Source organism: Pan paniscus, chromosome 1, assembly GCF_029289425.2.
Source record: "Pan paniscus chromosome 1, NHGRI_mPanPan1-v2.0_pri, whole genome shotgun sequence".
Lineage (NCBI taxonomy): Eukaryota > Metazoa > Chordata > Mammalia > Primates > Hominidae > Pan > Pan paniscus.
This window is the reverse complement of record NC_073249.2, coordinates 24,192,159-24,207,383: the sequence shown is the minus strand read 5'-3', so window position 1 is coordinate 24,207,383 and position 15,225 is coordinate 24,192,159. Positions and strand designations below refer to the sequence as shown.

The 15,225-nt window shown below is 43.6% G+C and overlaps 1 protein-coding gene across 1 annotated transcript in view; it reads left to right on the top strand.

The window, feature by feature from the left end:
* Positions 1–15,225, top strand: part of DNAH14 (dynein axonemal heavy chain 14) — a 463,650-nt gene that overhangs the window by 389,115 nt on the left and 59,310 nt on the right. The window contains exons 65-68 of the mRNA XM_034947740.3: positions 8,325–8,465; positions 10,173–10,388; positions 12,470–12,700; positions 13,264–13,385. Of these exons, the coding sequence (XP_034803631.2) occupies positions 8,325–8,465; positions 10,173–10,388; positions 12,470–12,700; positions 13,264–13,385 (710 nt within the window). The remainder of the gene's footprint in view (positions 1–8,324; positions 8,466–10,172; positions 10,389–12,469; positions 12,701–13,263; positions 13,386–15,225) is intronic.

The following is a 15,225-nucleotide window of genomic DNA, read 5'->3' as shown; positions in this document are numbered from 1 at the left end:
AAAATAGCAAAAATCAATGAAACCAAAAGTTGGTTCTTTGAAAAGATCATCAAAATGAACAAACCTCTAGGGGAAACAAAAAGAGAAAGAGAGAGAAGAAAGAATTTCTAGACTTCAAGACAGGTCTTTTTAAATGACCCAGTCAGATAAAAAAGAAAAAGAAGAAATAATTTAAAAGAATGAAAAAAGCCTTCCTCATATATGGGACACTATTAAGTGAAAAAATATTCAGATTTTGGGAGTTCCAAGAGAAGAGATGAGAAATGGCATCAAAACCTATTTAATAAAATAATTTCTGAAAACTTCCCAAGTCTTGAGAGAGAGATAGACATTCAGATCAGGAAGCTCATAAATCCCCAGAGAGATTTAACCCAAACAGTTTCTCTCTGAGATACATTATAGTCAAACTTTCAAAAGTCAAAGACAAAGAGAAAATGCCAAAAACAGCAAAAGCATTATGTTACATATAAGGGAATCTCCATCAGACCAACAGCAGATTTCTCAGCAGAAATTTTACAGGCCAGTGGAGAATGTGTATTTATAACACTGTCATTTGTTTTTAATTACAATATTTTTAAATGGTAGGGAGAAAAAGACAAACTGTACATTCCAGCCAGAGCCACATTACCTTCCATCTCTCAACCACAGGCTTCATGAGAAGTTTCTAGTATTTGAACTCATTAAAATCCAATTAATATACTTAAAATGTATATTTTTTACGCTTAATATTTTAAAATTTAGCTTACTAGTTAACTCCATCAGTTTTAAGCCCTTCGTGGAAATTTTCTTCTCACTCAGCTACATACTTCCTTCCAGTTAAAAATAGGTCTTTTATTTGCCTGGACCCTAATATAAAAAATATTTCTGGAAAATCTAAGGAACTTTGGGGAAAAAAACAATGCCAGAACTTATCAAATCACATGAACATTCACCAAAAACATTACCTTTGGGGACTGCAATGCTCATCATATAATAGACATTTCATATGTTTAAGTTAATCAATAGGCCCCATGCGTTAATATTTAAATAACTCACTAGGTCGTAAGTAACAGGAGTTTTCTCAAAGGAATCGAAATGGGTGAATGAGCAAGCAGACAAAAACAACATAACACATGAAAGTGCAAACAACCCATAATTGTTATGGGTGATCCAGGAATAAATTCTAAATCATTAAACATGCCAAAGGTAACATATATATACACATATAAATTAGGTATATATTTTCACCAGGATAGCATCTTAAAAAAAGAGAAATTACCAATCATAATAAGCACAATTTTGTCTTTATAATTGTGTTGTACATACCATGTTCAAGTCTCCATGCTAAACTCTCAACTTAAAGGTTAATAAGACTGTAAGACCACAATCCAAGAGATGATATCAGGAAACTTAAAATTACTTCTCAAACAACTGTTATAAGCAAACATCAGTGTAGATTTGACAAGGCTGAGACTTCATGACAGCTGGAAGTTGATCAGGATATTACACAATGCCTAGGATTTATACCCCTTTAAGGGAAGGGCCAAGGTACAAAGGATGTGAGCCAAATCCCAGAGACAAGAAGCTTAAGGAATGTTGGGGAGATAAGGAATAAACCAATTTGGATAAAGAGTAATATAATTGGAAAGGAGTAATAAAGGAAATGAAGTTGGGAAGGAAGGTTGGGGTCAGGTTGTGGAGGCATTAGTTGATAGCCAAAACTCTGGACTATATCCTTAATCCATTATTTCTGTAAGAATTCACCAAATGCTTTTGAGCAGGGGTGTAATCAAGATAAGTGATAATTTAAGAAAATTATTGGGAGATGGGGTTTCGATGTGTCGGCTGGGCTGGTCTCCACTCCTAACCGCGAGTGATCCGCCAGCCTCGGCCTCCCGAGGTGCCGGGATTGCAGACGGAGTCTCGTTAACTCAGTGCTCAATGGCGCCCAGGCTGGAGTGCAGTGGCGTGATCTCGGCTCGCTACAACCACCTCCCAGCCGCCTGCCTTGGCCTCCCTAAGTGCCGAGATTGCAGCCTCTGCCTGGCAGCCACCCCGTCTGGGAAGTGAGGAGCGTCTCCGCCTGACTGCCCATCGTCTGGGATGTGAGGAGCCCCTCTGCCTGGCTGCCCAGTCTGGAAAGTGAGGAGCGTCTCTGCCCGGCCGCCATCCCATCTAGGAAGTGAGGAGCGCCTCTTCCCGGCCGCCATCACATCTGGGAAGTGAGGAGCGTCTCTGCCCGGCCGCCCATCGTCTGAGATGTGGGGAGCACCTCTGCCCTGCCGCCCCGTCCGGGATGTGAGGAGTGTCTCTGCCCGGCCGCCCTGTCTGAGAAGTGAGGAGACCCTCTGCCTGGCAACCGCCCCGTCTGAGAAGTGAGGAGCCCCTCCGCCCAGCAGCCACCCCATCTGAGAAGTGAGGAGCGTCCTCCCTCCTCGTCTGGGAGGGAGGTGGGGGGGGTCAGCCCCCCACCCGGCCAGCCGCCCCGTCCAGGAGGTGAGGGGCATCTCTGCCCGGCCGCCCCTACCGGGAAGTGAGGAGCCCCTCTGCCCGGCCAGCCGCCTCGTCCGGGAGGGAGGTGGGGGGTCAGCCCCCCGCCCGGCCAGCCGCCCTGTCCGGGAGGGAGGTGGGGGGGTCAGCCCCCCGCCCGGCCAGCCGCCCCGTCCGGGAGGGAGGTGGGGGGGTCAGCCCCCCTCCCGGCCAGCCGCCCCGTCCGGGAGGGAGGTGGGGGGGTCAGCCCCCCGCCCGGCCAGCCGCCCCGTCCGGGAGGGAGGTGGGGGGATCAGCCCCCTGCCCGGCCAGCCGCCCTGTCCAGGAGGTGGGGGGGGTGCCTCTGCCCGGCCGCCCCTACTGGGAAGTGAGGAGCCCCTCTGCCCGGCCAGCCGCTCTGTCTGGGAGGGAGGTGGGGGGGTCAGCCCCCGGCCCGGCCAGCTGCCCCGTCCGGGAAGGAGGTGGGGGGGTTAGCCCCCCGCCTGGCCAGCTGCCCCATCCGGGAGGTGAGGGGCGCCTCTGCCCGGCCGCCCCTTCTGGGAAGTGAGGAGCCCCTCTGCCCGGCCAGCTGCCCCATCCGGGAGGGAGGTGGGGGGGTCAGCCCCCCGCCCGGCCAGCCGCCCCGTCCGGGAGGGAGGTGGGGGGTCAGCCCCCCGCCCGGCCAGCCGCCCCATCCGGGAGGGAGGTGGGGGGGTCAGCCCCCCGCCCGGCCAGCCGCCCCGTCCGGGAGGGAGGTGGGGGGTCAGCCCCCCGCCCGGCCAGCCGCCCCGTCCGGGAGGGAGGTGGGGGGTCAGCCCCCCGCCCGGCCAGCCGCCCCGTCCGGGAGGGAGGTGGGGGGTCAGCCCCCCCGCCCGGCCAGCCGCCCCGTCCGGGAGGGAGGTGGGGGGGTCAGCCCCCCGCCCGGCCAGCCGCCCCGTCCGGGAGGGAGGTGGGGGGGTCAGCCCCCCGCCCGGCCAGCCGCCCCGTCCGGGAGGGAGGTGGGGGGTCAGCCCCCCGCCCGGCCAGCCGCCCCGTCCGGGAGGGAGGTGGGGGGTCAGCCCCCCCGCCCGGCCAGCCGCCCCGTCCGGGAGGGAGGTGGGGGGGTCAGCCCCCCGCCCGGCCAGCCGCCCCATCCGGGAGGGAGGTGGGGGGGTCAGCCCCCCGCCCGGCCAGCCGCCCTGTCCGGGAGGTGAGGGGCGCCTCTGCCCGGCCGCCCCTACCGGGAAGTGAGGAGCCCCTCTGCCCGGCCAGCCGCCCCCTCCGGGAGGGAGGTGGGGGGGGTCAGCCCCCCGCCAGGCCAGCCGCCCCGTCGGGGAAGTGAGGGGCGCCTCTGCCCGGCCGCCCCTACTGGGAAGTGAGGAGCCCCTCTGCCCGGCCAGCCGCCCTGTCCGGGAGGGAGGTGGGGGGTCAGCCCCCCGCCCGGCCAGCCGCCCCATCCGGGAGGGAGGTGGGGGGGGTCAGCCCCCCGCCCGGCCAGCCGCCCCGTCCGGGAGGTGAGGGGCGCTTCTGCCCGGCCGCCCCTACTGGGAAGTGAGGAGCTCCTCTGCCCGGCCACCACCCCATCTGGGAGGTGTACTCAACAGCTCATTGAGAACGGGCCATCAAGACAATGGCGGTTTTGTGGAATAGAAAGGGGGGAAAGGTGGGGAAAATATTGAGAAATCGGATGGTTGCTGTGTCTGTGTAGAAAGAGGTAGACATGGGAGACTTTTCATTTTGTTCTGTACTAAGAAAAATTCTTCTGCCTTGGGATCCTGTTGATCTGTGACCTTACCCCCAACCCTGTGCTCTCTGAAACATGTGCTGTATCCACTCAGGGTTGAATGGATTAAGGGCGGTGCAAGATGTGCTTTGTTAAACAGATGCTTGAAGGCAGCATGTTCGTTGAGAGTCATCACCACTCCTTAATCTCAAGTACCCAGGGACACAAACACTGCGGAAGGCCGCAGGGTCCTCTGCCTAGGAAAACCAGAGAACTTTGTTCACTTGTTTATCTGCTGACCTTCCCTCCACTATTGTCCTGTGACCCTGCCAAATCCCCCTCTGCGAGAAACACCCAAGAATGATCAATAAAAAAGAAAAAAAAAAAAAAAAAAAAAACAGAAAGGAGAAGCCCACCTAAGCTGCTTTGAAGCAAAGAGCATAGGTGACGGGGACTTTGTGTTAGTCCATTCTCACGGTCTTACGAAGAACTGCCTGAGACTGGGTAATTTATAAAGGAAAGAGGTTTACCTGACCCACAGTTCCACGTGGCTCAAGAAACTTAACAATCACGGCAGAAAGGGAAGTAAACACGTCCTTCACCTGGCTGCAGGAGAGAGACGTGCTGAGCAAAGGGGAAAAAGCTCCTTATAAAACTACCAGATGTCCTGAGAACTCACTGTCACGCGAACAGCATGGGGGTAACTGGCCCCATGATTCAATTACCTCCCACCAGGTCCCTCCCACAACACGTGGGGATTGTGGGAACTGCAAGCGGAGATTTGGGTGGGGACACAGGCGGAGATTTGGGTGGGGACACAGCCAAACTGTATCAGGCTTGTTGCAGGAGTTGGCATTCATCTGGAGGTGAAGACGGCCCTTGTCAGGCAAGTGTCCTCGTGCAGGCAGCTTAGCGGCAGTACTGTGGTTTTGAGAAATTCCGTAGTTTCTTTCCTGGCACACCTGGGAGAGCCCGTCCTTCGTGGCCTCCTGGCTCCATTTTTCAGGGTTTGACATAAGTGACTCCATTTTGGTACTGGCCACTTTTGCACTGGATATCCACAGATAATGTCTTCCAGGCTGAGGTCTGTCATTCCCACAGGTGCAAGGCTGAGCTAACTGCCGCGTGTGTGGCCTTAGGCCCCTCAGCAGCCAGGACAATATGTTTTTTCTTTTTTCTTTCTTTTTTTTTTTTTTTGAGACAGAGTTTCCTTCTTGTTGCCCAGGTGGGATTGCAGTAGCGCAATCTTGTCTCACTACAACCTCCACCTCCTGGGTTCAAGTGATTCTCCCGCCTCAGCCTCCCGAGTAGTTGGGACTACAGGCGTGCGTCACCACAACCAGCTAATTTTTGGATTTACTATTAATACAGATGGGGTTTCACCATGTTGGCCAGGCTGGTCTTGAACTCCTGACCTCAAGTGATCCACCTGCCTCGGCCTCCCTAAGTGCTGAGATTACAGACGTGAGCCACCGCACCTGGCTGGTACCTTTTTTTTTTTTTTTTTTGAGACAGAGTCTCACTCTGTTGCCCAGGCTGGAGTGCAGTGGCACTATCTTGGCTCACTGCAACCTCCGCCTCCCAGGTTCAAGTGATTCTTCTGCCTCAGCCTCCAGAGTAACTGGGACTACAGACGCGTGCCAGCACGCCTGGCTAATTTTTGTGTTTTTGCAGTAGAGATGGGGTTTCACCATGTTGGCCAGGCTGGTCTTGAACTCCTGACCTCAAGTGATACACCCGCCTTGGCCTCCAATAGTGCTGGGATTACAGGCGTGAGCCACTGCGTCCGGCCGGTACCTACTTTTTTTTTTTTTTTTTTTGAGACAGAGTCTCGCTCTGTCACCCAGGCTGGAGTGCAGTGGCACGATCTCGGCTCACTGTAAGCTCCGCCTCCTGGGTTCATGCCATTCTCCTGCCTCAGCCTCCTGAGTAGCTGGGACTACAGGCGCCCACCACCACGCCCAGCTAATTTTTTTGTGTATTTTTTGTAGAGACGGGGTTTCACCATGTTAGCCAGGCTGGTCTTGATCTCCTGACCTCATGATTTGCCCGCCTCGGCCTCCCAAAGTCTTGGGATTACAGGCGTGAGCCACCGTGCCCGGCCGCAGTTACCTACTTTTATAACATATTTGTGGACCAGATTTGGCCCCTGAATGAAAATCAAATGATTAAGGAAATCAATGACTATTTTCAGCAATATGGTTAAGTCAGGTCACCTGCAAGATCTTCTCAATGAAACAATAAAAGATCTGTATAATGTGAAAAAAAAAAAAAGAAAATTATTTTGGGGAAAAGACCATCTCTTCAATAAATGGTGCTGGATATCTATATCCAGAAGAATGAAACTAGACCCCTATCTCTCACCATACACAAAAATCACATCAAAATGAATTACAGACTTAAATCTAAGACCTCAAACTATGAAACTTCTTGAGAAAACATTGGGGAAAATCTCCAGGACATTGGTCTGGGCAAAAATGTCTTGAGTGACACCCCACAACCACAGGTAACCAAAGCAAACATGGGCTATTGGGATCACATCGAGTTAAAAAGCTTCTGCACAGTAAACAAAACACTCAACAAAGTGAAGAGACGGCCCACAGAATAGGAGAAATTACTTGCAAACTACCCATCTGACAAGGGATGAATAACCAGAATATATACAGTGCTCAAACATCTCTATAGAAAAAAATCTAATAATCCAATTTGAAAATGAGTAAAAGGCTTGAATGGATACTTCTCAAAGGAAGACATACCAATGGCAAAAAGACATATAAAAAGGTGCTCAATATCATTGATCATCAGACAAATGCAAATAAAAACTGCAGTGAGATATCATCTCACCCTAATTAAAATGGCTTTTATCCAAAAGACAGGCAATAACAAAATGCTGACAGGGATGTGGAGAAAAGGGAACCCTTATACACTGCTGGTGGGAAGGTAAATTAGTACAACCACTATGGAGAACAGTTTGGAGGTTCCTCAAAAAACTAAAAATAGAGCTACCATATGATCCAGCAATTCTACTGCTGGGTATATACCCAAAAGAAAGGAACTCAGTATATTAAAGAGATAACTGCACTTCCATGTTTGTTGCAGCACTGTTCACAATAGCCAGAATTTGGAAGTAACCTAAGTGTCCATCAACAGATGAATGGATAACAAAAATGTTGTACTTATACACAGTGGAGTATTATTCAACCATTAAAAAGAATGAGGTCCTGTCATTTGCAACAACATTGATGGAACTGGAGGTCATTATGCTAAGTGAAATAAGCCAGGTGCAGAAAGACAAACATGGCATGTTCTCACTTATTTGTGGGATCTAAAAATCAAAACAATTGAACTCATCGAGATAGAGGGCAGAAAGATGGTTACCAGAGGCTGGGAAGGGTAGTGGGAAGGTATGAGGAAGGTAAGAATGGTTAACGGATACAAAAAATAGAAAGAATGAATAAGACCTAGTATGTGATAGCACAACAGGGTGATTGTAGTCAATAATAATTTAATTGTACACTTAAAATAACTTAAAGAGTATAATTTGATTGTTTGTAACACAAAGGATAAATGCTCGAGGGGATAGATACCCCATTCTCCATGATGTGATGATTACACATTGCATGCCTGTATCAAAACATCTCATGTGCCCCCTAAATATATATATATACCTACTGTGTACCCAAAAATAAAAATAAAAAATAATTTTTTCAGCTATTTGTGAAAATATGTTTTCCACTAATACTGTAAGGAAGGTTTAACAGTTGATTCATCATACAGCTTAAATTTAAAAATTCATTCGGTCCTCTGGTCTGTTCAGTACATCTGAAGTGAAAAAAAGTTCAACCATTTTCTTAGAAAAAGAATCTAAATAAGATATAAAATTTTATTTGCAAAAAATAAATCAGAAATTGATGAATCTACAAACGCTAGGATTGTAAAAAAAAAAAGCCTATTAAAGAAGCAAGATGGCATTTAAAAATATACAAATTTCAATATCAATGAATCATGTCATTTCTACAATGTCCATTTTCATTGGTAATATAATCCCTCCAGAAAGATTTTCCAGGATGTGAAAATGAAATGGTAACACTATATTTATATAAATGACAGCTAAAGTCTTGAAGCAAAATGAGAGTAAGATATTTTTCTCAATAATGAATTAATTATCTTTCAGGTTGAAGAACATTTGCTGTTTTTACAGGCAGCTTATAAAGATACCGTTGCTGAAAAACAACTATTAGCAAATCGGAAAACAATGGCCAGCAGGCGCTTTCAGTGTGCGTCAGTCTTACTAACTGTCCTGGAAGATGAGAAGGCATGACTTTCTTTGGTCTTATATCTCCTCCATAATTCCTACTGAGCCCAACAACCCCCAAGATGTTATTTTCACTGCAGGCTGTATCATATACCTTCTAAAACTATCTTACTATCCAGTTTCTTATTGGGATCAGTAGACATCCTATTCACATAAAGAAATCCTGTTTGAGTCGTCTCAAAACAGAAGTAACAGACTACAAGTATCTGACGTTATTTCCTGTTCTGAAGACATCAGCACGCTTTTCTCTGATGAGGCCCAAAGTAAACCTTTCAATGAAAATGTTATTAGTTTTCCTTTTCTAGCACTGGGACAACCCAAGCTGAACATATAAAACATGGGTGGAACCACAAAGGAGAGATGTCATTAGTAAAGAAAAAGAAAATTCTCCCTTTTTTTTTTAAGTGAAAGTAAGTTTATTAAGAAAGTAAAGGAATAAAGAATGGCTACTCTATAGGCAGAGCAGCCAATAAAGAACATTTTCTTTTGTTCTGTCAGCCTTCTGAACCCTTTTAGCTCACCTTTTTATTTCTCCTCTGATTTATCTGGCTTCTCCATGGTTGAATCTCTAGTAAGCTAACTAGAATCTCAGTTTAGTTACACCTCAGCTATCTCAAGGGATGTTATAAAATTCTCAAGATAATTTTAATTTAGTTTAATTTTTTAAATACATATCATAGAAGGTCAAGAGGAAGGATTTTATGAAAACAGACCAATCAAAGGGAGATGATAGCTCTCAAAAGCAGATGGGTGTCCCTGAGAGTCAAGTGTATAGATTGAGAGGCAGTGGAACATCAGCATATCCCAGATGGTGAGCACCAAAACAGAGGGCTCTTGCTTAACATGCTTTATTTATCGACCAATCAAGCACATACGTGATCAAAGAGGCCATATACAGCCAGAGAATATGGGTTCAGATCCCAGCTACACCCCTTAGAAGCTTAGTGATCTTGACCAAGTTGTTTAACTTCTCTAAACTCCAAGGACGGTGTCAAATAAAGTTTTCAAAGTAAAATGTCTGGCAGATAAGTAAAGATTCAGTAAATATGGGTTGTTGTTGTTATTATTGTTGTTGTTGAATACTATTAATAGTATATTATAATAAATTGATACTTTATAAACTGTCCTGCTTTGGCTGGGCATGGTGGCTCATGTCTGTAATCCCAGCTCTTTGGGAGGCCAAGGCTGGAGGATTGCTTGAGGTCAAGAGTTTAAGACCAACCTGGGCAGTGTAGCAAGATCCTGTCTCTACAAAAAAAAAAAAAATTAACTGAGTATGGTGGCACATGCCTGTCATCCTAAGCCACTCAGAAGGCTGAGGTGGGAGGAGGATCACATGAGCCCAAGAGATCAAGGCTGCAGTGAGCTATGATGGTGCCACTGCACTCCAGCCTAGGCTACTAAGAGAAGACCCTGTCTCTAAAAGAAAAAAAAAATTGTCCTGCTTTATTACACAAAGGATTTTAAATGGCTGTGTATCTATCTTAGCAAAGATGACGCTATTAGCAAACCCAAGAATAAGACTAATTTTCCCCTCAGAAAACAGTTTATTTTTCAATATTATCCATTATTAACTTTGATACAGCCACAGCTTGAGAACAGCAGTAGTAATTGCAATGATAGATCCAACTTGGAAATCATTAATTTTAAAATATCTCAAGATAATATATTTTATATAGAATAACTCATTTCTATTTTAACATTTAGACTCGATGGCAAGAAACAATCAATCAAATAGATAACAAATTAGAAGGAATTTTGGGTGACATACTTCTTTCAGCAGCATGCATTGTCTACAGTGGAATTTTAACACCAGAATTTCGCCAGTTGATTGTGAATAAATGGGAGACATTCTGCATTGAAAATGGCATTTCTTTGTCTTCCAACTTCTCTTTAATTAAAGTTATGGCACAAAAATATGAGGTAATAACATATTTCTATTATCCAGTTAAGTGGCTATTATTGTTTATTTGGATTTTAGCTGTATGTGTAGTTTTGGGCTTGGATGTTGTCCCGAAATTATTTTGATAAATGAAAATATTTTGTTAATAGTTTGTTGCAGGCCTCAATTTTTTTATTTATAGCCCTAATGCCTCAATAAGTTATATCTCTCCTGTTTCTCATACCGAGCAAAAGTCACAAAATATCCCTTTTCCCATTGTAATCCTACTACTCTGTCTCAATGAAAATCGGCAATTTCTCTCCCTGAAACTTCTTTCATTTAATACAATTGATGAACTTATTGAATCACAGGGAGTATTCTTAGACACAGCCAAAAATATAGAACTACATTTATTAACTTAGATACTTATTATCTGTTTTTGTAAATCCTATGCTGATGTTTAAAGGATAAAAGAGAAATGCACCTAGCTTTTGTTAATCCTCCGAGAATAATTTTAGATTGGATCCCCACTGATAATTTCACTTAAATTGACCATGCAACCTACAAAATCTTAGAAACAAATACTGTCTTCACATTTTCATAATGCTACTAACCAATTTAAACTCAAATATAACTGTTATTACATTAGGTGTAAATGGACTAAATGTTCCAGTAACAAGTCTAAGATTGTAGCCAGGTGCAGTGGCTCACGCCTGTAATGCCAGAACTTTGGGATGCCCAGGTAGGAGGAACCCTTGAGCCTAGGAATTCAAGACCAGCCTGGGCAACATAGTGAGGCTCTGTCTCTACATATATACGTATATATGTATATATACGTATATATGCATATATATGTATATATACATATATATGCATATATATGTATATATACACATATACATATATGCATATACATATATGTATACATACTTATATATACATATATGCTTATACATATATGTATAAGACTACACATATGTATGTATATATGTAGACAGACCTCAAGCAACCTCATATATATATATAAAGTTATAAGACTATACAACAGTATAAACCAAAACACAAAACAGAAAACATACATTATTTATAAAATAAAACATACATTATTTCTAAAAGACACATCTAAAACATAAAGAAAAGTTGAGAGTCAGAAATGGGAGAGAATTTACCATAGACTACAAAAGCAAAAGGACAAAATAGATGTTAAGGCATAAAAAGATTACTAGACTTAAGCTCATTTTACAATAGGAATTGGTTTAATTCTCCAAGCAAATGTTAACAATTCTAAATTTGTACCTAATAACATGATCTCAAATAATATAAAGCAAATATTAAAAGAACTATAGGGAAAAAAATAGACAAATCTACAATCATAGTGAAAGATGTTAACACCTTTCTGTACCTCAGAACAAGCACACAAAAATCAGTAAGAATAGAGAAGCTTTGAACAACATGATCAACAAATGAACTTAATGAGAATATATAGAGCACTGTAGCCTATACCTGCAGCTGACACGTTATATGCAAACACATATAGAACATTGCCAAAATTGGCCATATAACAGGCCGCAAATCAAGTTTCACCAAATGGTAGCTCTGCTTCTTATTCTGATAGTATAACCTTAGGCAAGTATCTAACATCTTTTAGCCTCAGTTCCTCCATCCAAGAAATAAGGGTTATTATAGTAATTTCACTACGTGGTATATATATATGTGTGGTTGGCAGTTGGTAGGTGCGAAATAGACTATGGCTGTTATTATATTTGTATATTTTGTATATTTGTATATTCTATTTGTATAATTCTATATTATATGCATTAGAGTCTACGAGCCTTGGAAGCAGGTGCTGTATCTTATTTCCTTTGTGTCCCCCATGGCATCTTTGTTGTGATGGGCATCATAATGCCCTTATTGTTGAACACAAAAGTGTAATTTAGTGAATAATTACCTTCCCAAAAATTTCATATCTAAGTTGCTTTAAACTGTTCATTTCCTTAGCATTTTTAAACAGTATTTCTTTTTCTAAAGGCAGTGATTCTGTAGGATCTTTTAGTACCCTGTAGGATACTAAAGATGTGAAGACATTTACAAAATAGTGAAAGTACTAATAATTTCATTGCAGATCAGCCGATGGCATAATCAGGGACTACCTCATGGTCAGTATTCAGTAGAGAATGCCATCTTGATCAAGAATGGCCAGCAGTGGCCACTGCTGATTGACCCACATAGGCAAGCTCACAAATGGATCCGTCAGATGGAAGGATCCAGGCTGCAGAAGCTCTCCATTGAAGACAGCAATTATACCAAAAAAATTGAAAATGCTATGAAGACAGGAGGGAGTGTCCTCCTGCAGGTAAGTGGGCAGTATGGCCTAATTTCCCTTGCAGCTGATACATATGTTGTATGCACTGAGCATAAAGGCTAAAAGTTTTCAGTGACAGATAACTGTCAGGGAAAAAATAATAACAGACATACACACATATATACTTACAGACAGAGAGTGAGTTTTCAATGCTCAGTTCTCTTACAGCTGTCTTTCACTGGAGTCCATATATTTAATAAAACTTAAATTTATTTAAATTTTAATTTTTGTGGGTACATAGTAGGTGTATATAGTTATGGGGTACATGAGATGTTTTTGAAACAGGCATACAATGTGTAATAATCACATCATGGAGAATGGGGTATCCATCCCCTCGAGCATTATCTTTTGTTACAAACAATCGAATTATACTCTTAGTTATTTTTAAATGTACAATTAAATTATGATTGACTATAGTCACCCTGTTGTACTATGAAATACTAGGTCTTATTCATTCTTTCTAACTCAACATTTAAATGTTTTATTGCTGCTTTTTTTTTCAACCAATTTGTTTTAAGATGATTTTTCTTATTTTTGTCTATTGGGTTTTTCAGAATCTCCTTGAGACATTAGCTCCAGGCTTAAAGGCAATTCTGAAAAAGGATATCTATCAGAAAAAAGGACACTATTTCATAAGAGTCGGTGATGCTGAGTTCGAATACAATTCAAATTTTAGGTAATGTGCCACAGCTAAATTGAGTCAAATGTCTATGCTTTTTAAGATAAATAATATTGAATGCCTTGTATTTCAGTCCTGTCAAGCTTCTACATGGAGGAAAAAGTAAGATTGTCTTTGGAATATTCTTTTTGTTTTTGTGTTGGCAGTAGTATTCATCAGTATACAGAAAAGATAACCGATTTTTATCAAGTCACTCCAAACCAACACTTTTCAAACTGTGCATGATGAAATCTGTGGGTTTTATGAGGAGTCTTCAGAAGCTATGCAGAGGGGAGCAAGCGAGAAGCCTGGCTCTGCTCGTTTGTTCTGTTTGCTTAACCTTTTATTTGCGCGAGAAAAGTTTCTGCCTCTTTAAAAAACACACATACACAAAATCCATATTTAATATCTAGAGCAAAAAGAGATTTTTGCCTAGGAAGATAAAAAGCTTTATATCCATGTTCCCAGCAGTAAAGGGACTCCAGGAAATCCACTCGTACTAGCCAATTTCACACAGCACTGTTACATAGATTTGATTACCACAAAAATGTGATTCCCAAGAAATAAGATGTTTGAATTGTTAATGTGCATTCTCTCCTTGTACGCAAAGCTACAGGAAGGGCCACTTATAATAAGAGCCTTGCTGGGTAAGCAAGTAATTGGCAAAGGAAACTAGAAGACTTTAGCCATCCTTAGGCTGGTGCTTTTAACTTCTTCCCAGGAATTCTGACGGACTGACTCCTTACCGAGCGGTGCTGACTCTTAAACCTGTTGGTCGCTGTGTCCTCCCCCATGTGCAGGGCTGCAGAGTCAAATTATTACTCCTTAGAATTCTCTCTTCTGTGGCCGGGCGTGGTGGCGCACGCCTGTAATCCCAGCACTTTGGAAAGCTGAGGTGGGTGGATCACCTGAGGTCAGGAGTTCGAGACAAGCCTGACCAACATGGTGAAACTCCTGTCTCAACGAAATACAAAAAAAAAAAAAAAAATTAGCCAGGTGTGGTGGTGCATGCCTGTAATCCCAGCTACATGGGAGGCTGAGGCAGGAGACTCGCTTGAACCTGGGAGGCAGAGGTTGCAGTGAGCTGAGATCACACCATTGCACTCCAGCCTGGGCGACAAGAGTGAAACTCTGTCTGAAATAATAATAATAATAATTCTCTCTTCCGTTAATAAAACAGTTTCCAAAGTATGTTCCTCAAAACATTTCCATGCTTTAATAGGTATCACTCAAAAAAGGGATCCCATGGCTTTTTAAAGTGGGCTAAAGGTAACAGTCCTACGGGACTTTAAAACCCCTTTATTCACCAAACCCTCTCCAGAAAATAGTGTTGTATAGACTGCACTTTGGAAAACACTGCATTAACCCATTCTTTTTTCTTGCTAGATATAATTTGCTTGATTAAGTAACAGTGCTAAAAATGCTAATGAAGTTACATTTTCCTGAATAGACAACCTGGTCCCCATGTTAGGAATGTGTGTTGAGAAGCTGCTGGAGGGCACTGTTGTAGAGGGCAGGCTTCAGTGATAGACCTCACTCTGTCACTTTCTGGCCATGTGATATGGGCAATTTGTTTAATATCATTAAGCTTCAATTTCACTCTTCATAAAGTGGAATGAAGAATTGTCTCTGCTTTATTAATCTGCCCACTCTTCACTATGACTGCTGCTGACACCACCCTGCTCCACGCCACCATCATTTCTCACATGTAACCCAGTCTGCCAGCTTCCCTCTTCCTCCTCTGCCTCTCCTCCCAGGCTATTCTCAAGATGGCTGCTACATGTTGGGTACAATGTACACTGCTCAGGTTATGGGTGCACAGAAATTTCAGACTTCACCACCATACAATTCGTCCATG